Source organism: Corella eumyota, chromosome 6 (assembly GCF_963082875.1).
Source record: "Corella eumyota chromosome 6, kaCorEumy4.1, whole genome shotgun sequence".
NCBI lineage: Eukaryota > Metazoa > Chordata > Ascidiacea > Phlebobranchia > Corellidae > Corella > Corella eumyota.
The window spans coordinates 5,646,455-5,664,342 of NC_137495.1; the positions used below are offsets into that span (position 1 = coordinate 5,646,455).

The window sequence follows — 17,888 nt, forward strand, 5'->3', positions numbered from 1 at the left end:
TGCTTATGGCCTCATAAAGTAAGATTTGGCCTTTTTTATACTTATATTTTATTCTAAGGCATATTAATGTTCAATTGTATTAAAAAGGCCTTTCACCCTGTTTAAGTAATTTTATACATCAAAGCATTTTAGCAATTTACTTGTTTATGGCATTTTTTAAAATTAAAGAAATAACATATATTTTATTTTTTCAATAGCTATTTATATTAAACATTTTTAAAACTCTGCAAAAGTATTAATAAATTATTTAAATGTCTGTCACCTGTTTTTTTTGTGTGTTTTTGTATTCAATTTCAATTGTTAGTTGTTTTAATACGTTTAGAAATTTGCCACAGCCAATACCAGATAAAGATGTGTTGCAGTTAGTCAAAACATTTCATGATAATCCATTTAATGTTATATCTGGGATGGTAAGCTATTCTAATCTGCATTTCAGTCATCATTTGTGTAGCATTTGGCTTTGTTTAATTTATTGTTTTTCGTAGTTGAACACTCAGTTATCGAATGCAGACAAGCAAGAAGTTATAGATTGTCTTTATCAAGTTTTTCAATGTCTTGAAGAAGTTTCAAGGTTGGCTTAATTAAACTCTTTACAATTTAAAAAAAATTGTCAAAGTCAGATTAAGACTTGTCATTGTCATAGATACTAAATGTAACTTGATTATGTTTAGGCTGTTATCTTGGTATTTGTACAATAGAAATATATAAATATATAACCAATAGGTTGAACTTCATGTATGAGCACACTTCAATTGAAAATGAATTACATACAGGGGCTATAAACAAGTGGATACCTTTAGTGCAGGTGCGTAGTTATTTGAAAGTAATGTTTAAGACATTGCATGTATCTGAATAAAAATTATAGTCGAAAAAAAAGTAGCTTTAAGCAAATAATTTAATAGTAATACCTTTTAGTATACGTGTGTTACTTTTAGATCTATTTTGATTATGTGACATCATCCGATATTTTTGAAATCTTTCTTTCGTACATGACGGGTCTTTTACGCATGAGGAAACAAGGAAACAGCAGCGACCTCTCAAGACAGTTGGGTAAAAATATTTAATTTATAAAAACCTAAACAAAATTTAAATTCTAAAGATATGCTTTATACTAGTAGCCTATATAACATTAAAATTAAATTAAAAATCTTTAAGAATTTTCAAAAATAATTTTTATTAAATTTGTCTTAAAGTTTTTTTCTAAACTTTTTTTTTAATATTTAAGTGACCTACTTTTTAATTATTACGATGCAAAAGAAAACTGGGGATAGTGTCAGGTAACTGTTTGTAATTTTTATTTTAAGCTCAACTTAACAATACTCATAGTTTCCTCCTGATAGACTAAATGAATAGTAGTGTACTGTAGTAAATAAGTTTGCGACGTTTATTGCAGAATAAATGAAGTTATAGTGGAATTTTGGATGATTATATCAATGATTTTTTTCAGTGAAATTGAAGTCGAAATTGATGAAAACTTTTTGTTTTTGGGTTTTCAAAAATTCACAGGTAAAGCATTTCTAAAAATAACCTAAAAAATATTAAATATTGTTTTAACGATTTTATTTATTTTTGATGTGAGTAAGTTGGTAGCACAGTCTTAACTTAAGCTAACTTTATAAATTTGTAGTACCAATTATAGCTTACTTATAAATTTAGATTTTCTATTAGCTCAAAATAAATTTTTTTAAATTTTGTGCAGACAAATATACACAAGTACCTTTTTCAATAATAGACGACAGGGAAGAGTTGTCAGCTTTTATTGTATTGTTAGCATTACTAACATGGCATAATATGTGGTAGGCCAATATTAGTTTTATGCAGAAAGGCAAATTAGTTTTTATATTTTTAAATAAAGATTTTATAGAAAAAAAAGCCAAAATCAGTTAAAATTTAAATAGTTAAAAAGAAATATGTGTAGAAAATTTCTTTTTAAATTTAAGAAAAACTTGTGTTTTATTAAGTATACCTAAAAAAGGATGCTATTACGAGCAGTGAGATCGAACCCAGCATCTTTTTTACTAAAGTTGTTGTTGTTATTTATTTTAAGTTATCTATCACCTGATGAAATTTTGCTTGTAAGTGAAAATTCTCTTCTCGAAGAAATACCAATATTCGCTCTTAGAATGGGATTTCTACTCATATCGGTAGCAAATTAGTTTAAATAAATTATTGAAGATTTGATTTTTGGGCTTTTATGTTAATTTACTAAACGCAATTAAAACTACTTTTAAATTGATTAAAATTTGCAGGAGAGTCAAAAAGAACTTCTAACTCCAGGCAAGTATTTTACTCTGAATGCTAAGTAATTAAGACTGATGTGATGTAATGGGTTGGTTGGTAATTTAATTTATAATTTTTTTTCTCATTAGTTATTCCCAACATTATGATATTGAGACTAACTAATGAGGACAAGTTATATTTTGAGCATAGCTCGGTTGTTTCAATGATTCTACAAAACCAAAATATAACAAGTCCACACAAAACAGCTACAGTTAGTAATGTTACTAAAAAATGTAATTTTTTTTTTTAAAGTTTACTTTAGCGTTAGGTACTTTAACTTACAGCAGTAATTTTATAATAAAAATAGTTTTAAAAAAATTTTTAACAGCTTCTACAATGGATATCAAAGGCTGAAATAGATTCAAGCGATCATTACTTAAAACATATAATGGGTCTTATATTACTGAATAATGATCTCGTTTCTGTTGTTATGGTATGTATTTTTACTTAAGCTCCTTTTTTATGCCTCGATGTGGGAAAGTCGAATGCGCAACTTAAACATAGAGTAACATCAGTTACTCCAACCCAGTCTCAAGTTGGCTGTGGCAGTTTGGGATATTATAGATTATAATTGCCCGATAATTATACTGCTCATTAAGTGCTGGCTCAGCAGGAGTTCATACAGTTTATAGCGCCTTACTCGAGGGCGCTACAGCATGAGATCAGTAGGGATTGAACCCATACCTCATGTGTGGTGGAGCAAGTGTTTTTACCACAACACCATGCTGCCGGTTATTGAGATTAATTACTTATTTACATCGTTTAAATGTTAAGTAAAACAAGTTTTTTGAAACTGCTTTTAGGATTCTTTTGTACTGTGCAAAGACTATTCTCAAACCTCGAAACTAGTTCTTATATTTGCTGAGGCATTCGATTACTCAGTAGATTCTTCTGAAGGTAGTCAGGACAGTGAATTCCTGGAATCCATTCAAACAATTTTGCCAGACTTAGCCAAAAAACATTTAAACTGGGACATTGTGAATGTCGGTTAGTAAAATCTTTCTTTTTTGTATAGAAGTCCAAACACTTTATATCAACTACTGTTAGCACCATATTCAAGTATGTTTTAACTGCAATGCACTGAGGCTCAAACCCAGGACCTTGTTAAGTTAAATCAAGTCTTTTACCTACTAGAACTCAGCGCCTGCAATTGTGTTAGCAACTTTTTTTAAGTTATTTTTTTTATAGTTCCCAGTTTTGTTACTACTTCTGTTCTCGAGCTTTTGCAAACAACACTTAATCTAACCAGCAATGTTTTATTCAGACATAGAATATTGCGTCAAGGTAGCAATTTAAACCTTTAAATAAAAATGAATTAAAGCAATAAAAAAAAATCTAAATTAATTTACAATCTTTAAATTTTTTTTAGTGCTGATACTTGTGGTTAATGTCTCAGAAAAAGAGAATTGTGACATCATATTGAATGATGATGTTATAATAAACAAGTCATTAGAGTTTATCAACCAAGTATTATTGAATAACAACTGTGCAACAGGTATAATATTTCTTCGGTGAAATTATTAAAGGCACTAATAAACTTGATTTCAACTGTTATTATGTCTTAGCGCAGTTTAAGTTCTGTAAGTATTTAAAAACCCTTAACCATGTTTAGACTTTTCTCTTGTTCTATTTCATGGAAATTTTCTGGTAACTCTGCAAAATTTGATTGATACAGAATTATCAGTTGAACTGATGTGTCTTATTTCCACACTTATTCAGCTGCAAGCCCAACATAATAATAAAGTAACATTGCACCAAGGCTTGTGAATATATAAATAATAAGTCTAACTCTGCCAATCTAAAATCAGCAGTTTAATAATCAGTCAATATCGATCTTATACTAATATCTAATAAAAACTTTATTTTTGTTTAGGTTGATGTAATTTTAGAACTGAATTCAAAAATTCTTTTAAAAAAAGTCACAGAACTCACCTTTAATGAAAAGCTACAATGTGATTATATTTATATTGTTTACTTATTTTTTTTCTGGTACATTAAGCACAACTTTAAAATAAACTTAATTTTAAAATATGCATTTCTATTATAGCAAGCTGTATATTGTTATGGTCTTCTTTATTTGAACAATCTCTTAATTCCTCGATTTGCAAATTTAAACCTCCATTTATTCAACTATCATTATTTAACCCTGATGACCTTACCATTGGTCCTTTAAACCGTAAAATGTTTCTTGAATTATGGTTACATGTTTTAAATGCAACAGCCAAGGTTACAACTTCTCATATTAGTATTATTATTTTTAGTCTATAAAACTTTAAAAATTACTATGAGAAGTTTAAATTTAGGGTTATCCTGGTATGCGAGAAAACGCTAATAAGTGTATACTTGCAATGTTGAAGCATACTCATGCAGTTAACAGTGATCTGTTCTCTTACTTTTCTTCTTCCCCGTGGCTTCAGTTTTCGTTTTTGCTCAACCGATGTGAAAATACTCAAACAGAAACCGAAGCAAAGATTATAGAATTTTTACTAAATAATAACTGAAGAAAAATGTTTTGAAAACAGAAATATATTAATCATCTTTTTTGTTCTTTTGGCAGTTTTGTTTTTCAGTAAACTTTTTAGCTGTCTTTTTGTATACATCAAGTTAGTTTGTACGCGCGATTTGCTTAATAAACCTCTCCGCTAAATAGCGTAAGCTAGCTGGACAAGATATTTTTGTGAAGACCTTATTTAAAATAGATATTTTAGAAGTAAAGTAGTTAAAGTTAAGTTTTTATATAAAAATTTAAGTTAAAAAAAAATGATTTAAACAATTTTTATAAATATTTCATTGTTGAATACTTTTCGTTATGACGTCACATTGACCGTTCAGGGGCAAAACTTAAGAAAAAAAAATTCGATTTTTTGGAACTAGCAAATTTTGTAGCTGCGTGAAACCTTGTGTTTTTTAGTGCAACAAATTTAAAAGTTACCTTTAAAGTTTATTATTTATTTAATATTCTTTGGCTATTATCAGAAAAAGATGACATCGTTCATTTCGAGGTAAGATATTGGCTTTATTTAAATAAAATACACAAGCAAAATTTTGCGCAATGCTAAAATATTTAATTTAAATTTTTTTTTGTAAATATATTGTAGTATAGTTACTGTACCGTATTTTGTTATATTTTTAGAGTCTTTAGAAAGCGATTTAGTTCAAAATATTGGCTTTGCTGTACCCGCAAATGCGTGGAGGTAATTTTTTATAAATATATTTCTTAAATTGTGAAAAGCAATGGCAAATACACGAAAAGGCATATTTTATGGAATTTTAACATTGTTTTTTTTGCTAATATTTGCAATAAATGTAACAATTGTCTGCCGTAGAGGACTGTTCGTGTTATTTATTATCTTTTATTTTGATTTTAGGTCGATAACTTTTCGTACTGTGTCCCACAAGTCGAAAAAAGAGATGCTTCGACGCAAACCGATATTTGTGGCATAAGGAAGAGAGAGGAGAATATAGTTAAGAGTGGAAATGCAAAAGTAGAGGTGCAGATTGATGTGGAGAGGTGGAGAGATCAGATTAATCAGAAGCAAGTTGACGAGAACGCGAAGAAGAGCATTGAGAATGCTTTGAAAGATAGCGTTAAGGCGATACCTGTAAAGGTAGAAGCTCGCAAAGTGGATTTAGTTGAGAAACGTAAAGAGGAGAAAGTTCTTAAAAACAAAGAGGGGAAATTTAAGAACTATATGGAGGAGAAGGTGAACAAAGATAAAAAAGGGACTATCAGTGATACTGAGGACGAAGAAGGCGTTCAGAAAATAGTCGTCAAAAAGGAGAAGGTTCACAAAGAGAACATGTTTGGGGAACATGATATGGAAAGAGCAAAAGAGGATAAACGTGAGGCTCTTAGTAGTGATAAAAAAGATGATGACGTAGAGAAAATAGATATGGAGGTAGAAAAAGTGAACGAGGGAAATAAAGTTCTGGTGATGAACAAAGAGGCTAGGGTTGTAGAAGGCGAAAAAGTAGATGCTGCAGTTGCAGATGCTAAAAAGGTAGAGGCTGCAGTTGTGAAGGGAGAAAAAGTAGAGGCTACAGTTGTAGAGAATAAAAAGGTAGAGGCTGCAGTTGTGGAGGGTAAAAAAGTAGATGCTGCAGATGTAGAGGTTAAAAAAGTAGAGACTGCAGTTGTGAAGGATAAAAAAGTAGAGGCTGCAGTTGTAGAGGATGAAAAAGTAGAGGCTGCAGTTGTAGAGAATAAAAAAGTAAAGGCTGCAGTTGTGAAGGATGAAAATGTAGATGCTGCGGCAGTGGAGGATAGTAAAATAATTGCTGCTATTGTAGAGGATCTAATAGCAAAGGCTGCAGTTGCAGAGGTTGAAAAAGTAAAAGCTGCAGTTGTAAAGGGAGAAAAAGTAAAGCTCGCAGTTCTAAAGAATAAAAAAGTAGAGGCTGCAGTTGTGGAGTTAGAAAGAGAAAACAAAGAGGAACTCCAAAAGTGTGAGGAGAATGAGGATCCCAATGATAAACCCAAAAAAGCGGGGATAATGGGAAAGATAGCAATGTGGGAGAACAGAGTTAGCGAGGAGAAAAAATTCAAAGAAAGTCAGATGAAGGGGGCTGTATATAATGAAAGCGACGACGAGTACTACGATGACGAAAGCGAGGAAGAGTACTACGATGACGAAAGCGAAGTAGAGTACTCTTACGATGAAAGCGAAGAGGAGTACTCCGACGATGAAAGCGAAGAGGAGTACTCCGATGACGAAAATGAAGAAGACGTCATTGATGAGAGCGAGGAAGAGAATCACCTCGATAATGAAGAGAGAAAGGAAGTTGTAAAAACCTTTAAAGAGTTGGAAGAGGAATACAAAGCCCAGTTATTAAGAGAAGAAGAAGAGAGAAAAAAAGCCCATGACAGAGAAGTGGAAATCTACAACGACATGATAAGAAATCATCAAATTGTTATAAATGAGCTGAAGGAAAAGCTAAAGGCTCGGGTTCTATAAAGACAGTGGGTGTGAGTAACACCAGGACAATTTTGCACTTCGTGAAACCAAATGTGTAAAATATTGACGTTACGTTTTTTTGTGATACTTAGATGTACTTTTCTTGCTATTTATTTGTCTGTACTTGCGGTTTTACCGCCATATATTTCGCCTATATATATATTTGTATTTTTTATTTGCTGTTTATATATTTTTTAGCAAATAAATTTAAAAAAAAAACTTATTTGTTGTACTTTTGTTATAAAATATTAAAGTAAGACAACGTCCAAAAAACAATTAAAGAGTATCTAAAAAGTAGAATAAACTAGAGGTAGTTACTAAACATTAAGACTGGGCAAAAAAAACAATAAAATCTTATGATATGCTTTAAAGTTGGCCCGTAGAAAAGATCTGAACATTACCCTACGTTTTAACTATTTCGTTTTCACCGTCACAAAATATTTTTACTACAAAGTTTTTAAGGTGCGTTTTCCTAGTAATTAATTTCAATTACTTTAGGCTATAAAATATGGGATCGGCAACAACGGTCCCCAGTAACTGGTATCTAGTGGTTGGCAGTGCCGCCTTTTATCAAGAACAGGTAAACAAACACTTTCGAGGTAAAATTGCGAGTTTTTCGTTTTTGTTAAATATAATTCAATCAATTTTAAAATTGCGACTTTAGACATGTTTTTTTTTTAATTGTAAAATTACTTTTTAATTGATTACATTTCTAAATTTATTTACTATACGTTATTTCTAAATTGATTATTAAAAAACATTTAGTGTTCATGTTTGGAAAACAATTTTAGTTTAACTGTTTTGTCTATGCGTCGCATGCCGATTTGCATTCAAGAATAGTTACCAGAATCAAATTTGCAAGCGATAAAACGTGTTTAATTTTAACAAGGTTTGCGAATACGTTTTTAATTACACAGATTTAACGCATCACGTTTTTTGCAAATTAAGTCCGAACATTTTTTGGGCGAAAAAGATTTAGTAGGGTCGCGTGCTTAGAAAAATGACGTCATAATCGGTATGCAAATCGGACAAACGCTGTCGTGCGACGACGACACTCTTATATTGCGTAATATCAAGATGGGCGCGGTTAAGACAACGCCTCTTTTTAAGTTTTGCAAAAACGTGCTATTATTTACCAGGACAAAAATAACACGAATTCCAAACAAAAAAAGAACGTTGTTGATATGTATAGCTTGACTTGCAACCTGGACTGGTCAGTAGTTAATTAAAATATTTTTGTTGGAAAATACAGAAGGAAATTTAAAAATATTGACTGGCACGATAGATCAAAAAAAAATGATTATCCAACTGAACAAAAAATAAATGTTTAAATAATTATAAAGTTAAAAACTAGTACTTATTTGAACTGCAAAATTAATTATTTATAAATGATGATTCCGGTTTACTTTTGAATATGTTTTTAATTTTTTTACCGAGTGATATCTAATCTATATCCACTAATGCGTTTCATAATGCCAGCATTTTTGTATATCTGCTTAGACATGTAGTTGATATTAAAAAAACTCGTAAAAAATATACAAAATATTTTTAAAGTATAATTTAAAATGCTATTTTAACGAGCTTATTGTCAAAAACTCATCAGTAAAAAATGATAAAATGTTGTAACACTTTTAGCTAGTTCAGTTCGAAAGGCCACTAGACATGTTACTAATGCAGCTCGTTAACGAATATCGGAATATAGATATCGGCAATTAAGTATCAAGCTATAAAAACCGTGTAACAACAAAATTTGCCAGACAACAGGACGAAAAAATTATTGACTTCGAAAAACAATTAGATTTTGATTCGTCGAGTCATCGATTATAGTAAACGCCAATTTGTGAACTTTTTTAACACCATGCTGGCGCTAATAACTGCAGGCGCTCAATTTAAATTTAATTTTGGACAAGCCTAATTTAAAAACAGGCTAAATTGGGTGTTATTTACGGCGTTTCAAAAAAATAGCCTCAAAATTAAATTTTGTATATAGCAATTAGATTTGTCTTATTTGATAATGACGTTTAATCTTTATTTTTTCTAGTTGTTACGTCACAGAAGAGGTCAGACGACACCGATAAGTCGCCTGACATTTGTCGCTCAAAATTACTTACGCTCATAATTGCAAATGCATTAAAGCATATGAAAAAACAAACCATATACGTAGCCAAAAAGCAACAAAACATTGCTAATTTAAAAATAAAGACCTTGAACTAAGACAACCTTTTGTCATTTCATTTTGTGGAATATGGCAAGGTGATTAGGTTACTAGATATGCATGTTGTTATTTTCTCCGACTTAGGTTCAGTAATGCCAGCCTTGAGGCAGGGTTTATTACAATAAAGATAGAATCTTAAATACTTAGGATGCAGATGACTGTCTTTATAAACAAAGCGACTTGCCCTGTATGTTAAACAAGCCTGAATTCATCAAACGGTTTTCTAAAACCGCTAAAAATGATTAATTAAAGCTATTTCGTTTAAACTAATTCAGGTCATTTTTGGGCCGAAACTGCTTGGAAATTGTGCTGAAAGTTAAGTAGGCGATAATTGAATAGATTTTCTTTTAAAATTAAACAAATTACATAGTTATTTAAATAATAAAAACCATTTAAATAATACGAAAGGGTTCTGATTTTATTGTTTTTAGCTTTTTCAAGAAACTAAAATGAACCAGTGTTTTGTAGTCAGTTAATCTTGTACAGGAAATTCTTATACCCGTACTGTGGTATTAGGATAATTTTAAATGCAATCTTTGGGTGGTAAATTACCAGGTAATTAAGTAATTAAAAACGCTAGTTGAATCGCGGCCCCTCCCATTTTGTAGCAAAAAATTATCTCTTTAAATTTAGTCAGTCGCATTTGGTCTTGGGTGGTAGCAATAAAGGTATAAGTACATTGACATTGAAAACAATAGAAAAATGGTGAAAATAGATATGCGCTTTCTAAACATATTAAATTTATTTTTGGATAGTTTTATTTCGCGAAAGTATTTGTTAAGGTTTTGGTCACTATAATGCAATCTATATTATTTTCATTGTGAGTGGTTTTAATTAGAAACTTAAATCTTGATAAATTAAAAGTATTTAACAAACAAATTTATAGAATTTGAAAAACAAAGATATATTTTTAATTAATAATTTTATTAGTCTGTCACTTTAACTTTAAAGTCCTGAAACTATAAAATTTTATTAGCGTAAGTCTAGTTAAAGAACATTTCAAAAAATAGGTTAGTCATAGAGTTCATATCAACAACGTTTTAATTTCGCCTACACCAAAATTTAAATATGAGTCATATTATGCGATAATTATAAAACAATATCTTATTTGTGGGTAAATTTGTTTGTGAAACAAATTTGTTTGTGAAACAAATTTACCCGTGTTACTGATTTCTTCAAGAAAGGCTCGATAAGAACACTTAGAAAATACACTGAGAAGTCTTAGCCAGCTCGAAAAAGTTAGAATTACTTAAAAGAAAATTAAATTTAATAAATAAAATAGAAATATATAGTTAACTGTATTTGTTAATATACTTTTAAAATAGTTTTTAAAATAAAATTTAATTAGTTTGAGTTCAGTCAATTAAAGTAAATTAAAAAAGTTTATTAAAAAAACTTGCAATTTTATTACTTTAATTAATTTGTTTTATATTTAGATTTCAATTAAATTTATACTGTTTTAATAAATAAGAACATAATAAACGTTACCAAGATGAAGATTATAATCTGTTTGCTTGTTTGTTTTATGGTATCACATGTGTATTCGCGTAAGTAAAACGATAATAAAAACAAACGTATTTAAATAATTTGAATATATAATCACTAATATCAAAAATAATATTAATTTTTAAATTTTTAGTTAAATATTTAAGTTGATAATATTTTCAAACTAAATATATCAACAATGGTATTTTTTTTTCAGTCTGCCCCGTTAACTCGATATGCACCGAACCACGTGACAACATTGTCCAATCAGATTCGTCGGTGACATCACTCGAAAAGATCAAATCTCGATCTCGAGCTTGGTATATTAAACCAAGTCAACGACCAACTAACTTAATTCTAGCTTTTAAGGTAAAAAATAACAATATTTAAGTTTTGGTGTTAATTTGGATGCATGTTTTGTTTTTTTACTTTTGTTATTTTTAATACCTTTGTAGAGCATAAACATATGATAAGCCATTGTACAGGCAATGTGAAGTTGTCAATACATAATTAAATGTTAGTTTAGCAGAAATTAATAATCAACAACGTGTTTATTTATATATTCTTTTTAAAGGGTGCAGAGTGCAATTAATTTACGCTTTATACGTGACACTATTTTTTCTTTTTGCGTATGCATATTTTTGGAATGTGTCACTATTTTGGTTAAATTTTGGGCGCTGCTTATATTTTTAGGATTTAAATTTATTATATAGTATACCAAACACGTTTTGTGCTGAGACGTAAACTATTTTTATGCAGGATTTTATTTTAGGCTGTTTTGGATATAAATAGGTACAGTTTTCTATTTATAATTTATTTTCTTACATTTTTAGAATTTTACTTCGTCCGAATATGCGTCGGTCGTCGTTATTTCCCAAGAACCGAAACACAAAAATACGACTCAATATTTTTACGGCGATCTTGGTGATTTCGAAGTCGTATTAGAAAATACAGTTGGAACCATTATCTATGTTCCAATACAAGCAATGCGAACGCCAAATTTTGCCCTTGAATATTACAGTACGTTAAATGTTGCTTGTTATTAATATATGCTTTAAAAAAGCCCCTTAAATATTACAATGCAATTTATACTTATTCTTTTTTGTTTTTTCATTACTCTTTTTATTTAAAAAAAAAATGCTTTTTATAGCGGGTTGTAACGTTCTTCAAATGTCTGAATATCGGATTGACTTTCCCATGCCCGGTCCCCTATCGACCCCAGGAATTACCTCCGAGAGGGGACCGATCTTTTGCTGGGTGATCAACCCGGTCAGCGTGAACTCGAGGAAACGACTTTACTTTAGTTTGAGAAATGTGGCGTTGGCAGAGGGGCAAAGTTTGACGGTAAGTTTATACTGTTAAAATAAAAAGCATAAAACTTTAAAAAAATGGAATTGATGGGATTCGAACGTGCAGTCATACGCACTGTAAATTAAAAAAAAAATGTTTTTTAATATTGGGTTCGGGCAATTTTATTACTGTTCTACATTAAAGGGATTTTTATTGCATTTTTAACGACAATATTTAATTAAAAACATCACTCCGAAAGTTACAGATCACCTTATTAAATGTCAGCATTAATAATTAATCTATATTGCTTTTATGTCATTAACTAATACCACACGTGCAGGTGTCTAGTTAAACAAGCATGTCATGTTATTCCGCCTTAATGTCTAGACTTGGCACAAATGTATTAAACGGTGTTCTTAGTCGTATATTAAACCTGAAATCTTACACAAAAATATGAATAAACATGTTTTTAAATGGAATTCCAAACCAGTTGTGATTGTGGGTGGCTGTATGCAATTCTTCTATCTTACATTAACCTATTGTAAATCACCAACATATTATAATCTGTAAGTGTGTTTTATTTAATCTGCTGCAATGGAGGGTTTAAAGATAGGTGTGGGTCTTAATCGCTTTTCATAGCTTGGTAAACAGGTTTTTAAGTAGGACGAATGGTATTAAACTTATCTTAATAACTTAAGCTTGGGATGGGGTAATAATTTAAGGCTCATATATTAAAACTGTTTAGCCACATTAAAACATGGTCGGGCCCTATTAAAATGGCTGAATTTTTTATTATTTTACTAAATGTTGTATTTATAACATTTGGCATTTGTTTTTGACATGGAAAAATTTAACCTTTCGCTAAATCCTCGTTCTCAATATTTAGTTTGCAATATGCTGGATTAAAAAGGTGTGTTACAATATTTTCACTGACGATTTGGATCTGATGACATTTGTATAATTATTTTCTTAAATTTTTAACATACCGATGCCAATATAAATTTAAATGTCATAAAAGTTAAAGCTGCAATGACAAAAAAGGCTTTATATTAAATAAAAGTTTGTTAGGTCTACCAGTTATGTAAATTCCAGTGCAAATTTTGCCTGGTAGCCGCTAAGCTATCTTCATAATTACATGCTTAAAATTATTTTATACAAAAACAAGTATAATTTTACTTTAAAAATACATATTTTCACACACTTAACTCTAGATCGTGTAAACTTTCAACCCACTCAAAGGCAGAAGCAGTAATTAAGTCAAATTAGCGAACAGTTTTCGAACGACTACAAAGTATATTTTTGTGTTACTTAAAACATATTTCGATCAAAATCGGTTTCAATTACAGCCCATTAGGTGTAATTTGAATGCGAAGGCCGCTTTTTATCGCCGCAAAAAATATTGTGGTAAATGTAATCTAAGACAAAACAAAATGTCAAAATTCAAAATATTCTGTAATTGTATGTTGGATGTAAACAACATTTTATGTACTCAAAACCTAAGGCTTTTTTTTCTATTGTTATATTAAGCTTCATTTTTTAGATTTGGGATGTACGTACCAAAAACATTTTGGCCAAGATGGAATCGAATATTGACTTCCGCGCAGTGGTAGTAGAGAGCGATTCGGGACAACCAATCATGATTGAGTTTGCTTGTTTACAAGAGAGTTGCGACTTAACCGAAACAGCTTTTTACATTAATTATTACGGTAAGTAAATAAGTACACAAAAAAATTAGTATTTTGGTTTTAATAACTTTTTATTTAAAAATTAGCATCCTTGCGCTCTGGATCCATATTATTTTAAACTTCTTTTGCAAATCGCACTGGCAAAGGTAACTTAAGAACAGATTAGTGTAGCACAAGTTACCCTTTGTTCTAGCTGTAAAGTCCACCCTTTTACATTAAAGATAAATGAATATAAAAATGCGGTATTTTTGTCTATCAATATTGCGTCACCTTTTTCCTATGAGCCAAAACACGTTTTGACAATACATTTTCGATTTGCATTCATAAAAATCAGGATATGAATACATTTACTATATCCTTTAATTTACTTATTTACGAACAAAAAATGACGCAACGTTAGTATTTAATAACCATTAAGTCTAAAGTGCATATGAGGTAACATTTAACTAAACTTTAAATAATTTGGTTTTTAGTTCTGACCTGAAATTACTTAATTACAAAATGTCGCTTTACCCTTTACTATTTTTTTAATTTTGCACTATCGCATGATGGGTTGTGTTATTTTTAGCTGTTTTAAATTTTTAAATTTCTTTATCCTCGATGTGGGAAGGTCCAATGCGCGACCTGAACATAGAGTAACATCAGTTACTCCAGCCCAGTCTCGAGTTGCCTTTTTGTAGCGCCTTACTCAAGGGCGCTACAGTATAAGAGCAGTGGATATTGAACCCACGACCTCATGGTGGTGTAGCAAGTGTTCTTACCACTACACCACGCTGCCGGTTTATACCTGAATAACTAAAATTTTGGCGTTAAATGGAAGAAAAATACAAATGGTTGAACTAATCAGTTTATTATAACTGTCACGAATCTAAAAAGGTCACGGGATAGGCCATTAACCATTAACCTATTTCATCTTACTTAACTGGTTAGCTGACCGGCCGTTTAAAAAGTGTCAAAAAAATTTGAGTCATCCAAATGTTGTACTCTGTACTTATCTCCGCTGAATGGCATTTAACGTTGGCGATTTTCAATTTAAAATTAGAATTTTAATCAAAAATTTATTTAAATTTAATTTTATTATTCTATTTTTAACAGCAATGAAAGAAGAAGATATTCAGTGCATAGAGGTAAATAACTTTGCTTTTTTTGAAAAAAATTTAATTAATTTTTGGGCTGATTTGAATATGACATTTTTACTAATTAAAAAAAATAATCTTTATTTTAAATATCGACAAAAAATAATTATATTTTTAAATTGACTTTTGGTGAAATAAACAATAATTTATTTTTTTCGTACAATTTCGAATTTTTTTTTTTAATTTTTCTATTTTTTTTTAGACGCAAAAGTATTGCAGTGACTCAAATTATACAATACCACAAGAAATATGTGACGTTCCCTGCCCAAAACTTAACAATATGATAATGGAAGAATACGAAATGGATATTGGTTCAAACATTTTGTCGAGTTTTGAGCTTGCTGAGGTAAACTCAAGTATAATCCTAATTTAACTAAGCTATTTTAAATGCTTTATTATGTCTTAATCTAAAATAATAATCTAAAAAATAAGCCGTGAAGTTACCAGACTTTTTCGTTTACAATTAATCGAAAAAATGTAGAATTAGTTGTCTAACTTTTAAGCCCTTTTTCATCTAACACTATTACTTATGCGCGTGCCTTACTATTAATGCGGTGAGAATATGCTTATTGCCGTTAAATTAAAATCACACATATCATACTTTTATTGATTATTATCCCGAAATAGTTTAATAACTGTGCTGGCACATAACTTTGATTAATCTCGTAAGGTGTAAACGTTCATAACTGTATCAAATAATAGTAATTAGATAAATTTTACCGGCCTGTAGCACGTGTTTTGCGGTTTTAATACCGCTAGTACGGAAGGTACTGGTTTGGATTTCTAACCATACCCCAAATATTGCCTAAGGGTGTCCGCAATTTTATTTAACCTTTCATGATACTGTAATTGCGAAATCTAAAGAGACATATTTCTTTTTTTATTGAAACTTTAACTTATCTTTGGCGTATTTTTCTTGTATCAAGCTTTTAATATATAGGTTATTTATTTGTATTTTATACTAATATAGATTTAAATATCAATTTAAGTAGTTCACATGTTATCAAATTTATTTAAGTAGTTCACATGTTATCAAATCCATTTAAGTAGTTCACATGTTATCAAATCTATTTAAGTAGTTCACATGTTATCAAATGTATTATTTGTTTTTTAAAGCAAACACCAAAAGATTTTACAAAAAGCATCTCGCATACCGTCTGTGATAATCAAATCTTGTCAATTAGGTGTAATCATTAAAACAAACAAAATTAAAAAAAAAAGAAATATATCAAAAAAAATAAAACATAATTTTTCAGGACAACCAAATAGTCCTACGATCTGGCAATTATATTCGAAAGAAGAGCGATCGAAAACGAATTCCGTGTCCGATCCACGAGAAGTTTTGCAAGTGCCCCAAAAATACAAACCTTCGGAAATTCTGCGGAAAAACGCAATGCTTTAAACGTAAGCTATATGCTTAACCTATTGTTTGTTAACTTTAGTAATTCAACAGATGGCCAACTTACAAGTTATGTTCGTTAAACATGTAGTGTATTATGCTTAGGATCCAAAATTGTTTACAAAAATAGGTTTTTGAAGGTTGAACTATTTTTCTATTAAAGCTAGTATAGAAAAAACTGTCACGGTAAAAAATAATTAAGAAATTTTATTAGTTGAAATCACATATTTTTTCCATATTGGATAAACCAATAAATATAAATCACATATTTTTTTATTGAAATATGAACCGCGTTTTAAAAAGCGAAAATCTTTATTGAGATTATAGGGTTCTGTGATAAACATCTGCCACTTAGCAATATATAATGTACCAGTTCGTACATGTTTTTGCCTGTAAGGTTACCTAACTTGAATGTGAGAATAAAATGCAAACTTTTTAAAGTAGCTCGAAGCGGTTTAGGGAAAACATTTCCTCTCGGAAACTTAAAACTATGTTAGGAATGTTTTGATCAGCGTATTTTTTTACTGAGATTTGTGTTTTTTTTTCTTAAAGTAATAAAAGGTTTTGCTTTAAATGAACTTTATTATCAAGTTGCATTTTAAATTTTTTTAAAAAACGACTTTTTCATTTTGGAAATTTGAAGATTATATGCTTTAAATTTGGTGAAAATTTTTAAAGTTTTTTTGTGGTAGCTTTACAATATTTTTTCTAATTGTTGTTGTTTTATTTTTACAGAGAAGGGCTGTACTGTAGCCTGCATATTCGCGCAGTTTTTCGTCTGCCAAAAGACCAAGGTACTAAAAGTTGGCATCAAATTGCTGTAAGACCAGTTTGAGAACAAAAATTTCTTTTGTAACATAACCTTCTTTCGCAAGAAAACGTGCGTTTATTTATTTCAAGTTCCCTGAATTGTAAGGAAGGCGTTGTCCGATGACTTTAACTTTAAGTCTTGTGACGTCAGAAATATTTTGAATAAGTTTTTTTTCGGGGAGAGATTGACTGTGCCATGTTTTCAATGTAGTTTTTCGCGATTTTTTAACTCTTTAATGAATGACTAAAGTTAGGAGAAGTTAAAAAAGAAAATATTTTTAAAATGTATTTTATCTTCTTCTATTTTGGTTACCGTAAATCACCATTTGCGAAAGTGGTTGTAATTTTAAATAATTATCTTCAATTGAAATAAATATTGACCCTGTATCTATTTTTTATTTCTTTATTGTGTGAATTTTTTCGTGAATGTAAATTAAATAAAATCATTCAATTACTAATTGGCTATTTTTTGCTGACTCACCTTCGTCAGGGTCATACTCATATAACGTTTCGAAACGGGATGACTAAAAATTAAAATCCCGAAATTTTTACGTGTATTCTAATTGGCTTGAGTCACTTTAATTTTATTTTGGGCCGGAAAATGGCTTTCAAATTCTCATCTCATTTTTTTAG

The 17,888-nt window shown here is 30.0% G+C and overlaps 1 protein-coding gene across 1 annotated transcript; it reads left to right on the forward strand.

Moving 5' to 3' along the window:
- Positions 1-10,942: 10,942 nt before the first annotated feature.
- Positions 10,943-15,419, forward strand: LOC145755714 (uncharacterized). Its single transcript, XM_082571963.1, has 7 exons — positions 10,943-10,997; positions 11,153-11,304; positions 11,769-11,955; positions 12,086-12,279; positions 13,766-13,931; positions 15,006-15,037; positions 15,249-15,419. The coding sequence occupies exons 1-7, from the start codon at positions 10,943-10,945 to the stop codon at positions 15,417-15,419; spliced, it is 957 nt and encodes a 318-aa protein (XP_082428089.1).
- The last annotated feature ends 2,469 nt before the right edge of the window (positions 15,420-17,888 follow it).

Bases quoted from the DNA above. Each gene is read 5' to 3' on its own strand.
- LOC145755714 (XM_082571963.1), top strand. From the start codon at position 10,943: ATGAAGATTATAATCTGTTTGCTTGTTTGTTTTATGGTATCACATGTG. The intron at 11,305-11,768 runs GTAAAAAATAAC...TTACATTTTTAG, and splicing joins ACTTAATTCTAGCTTTTAAG to AATTTTACTTCGTCCGAATA. The intron at 13,932-15,005 runs GTAAGTAAATAA...TATTTTTAACAG, and splicing joins TTTTTACATTAATTATTACG to CAATGAAAGAAGAAGATATT.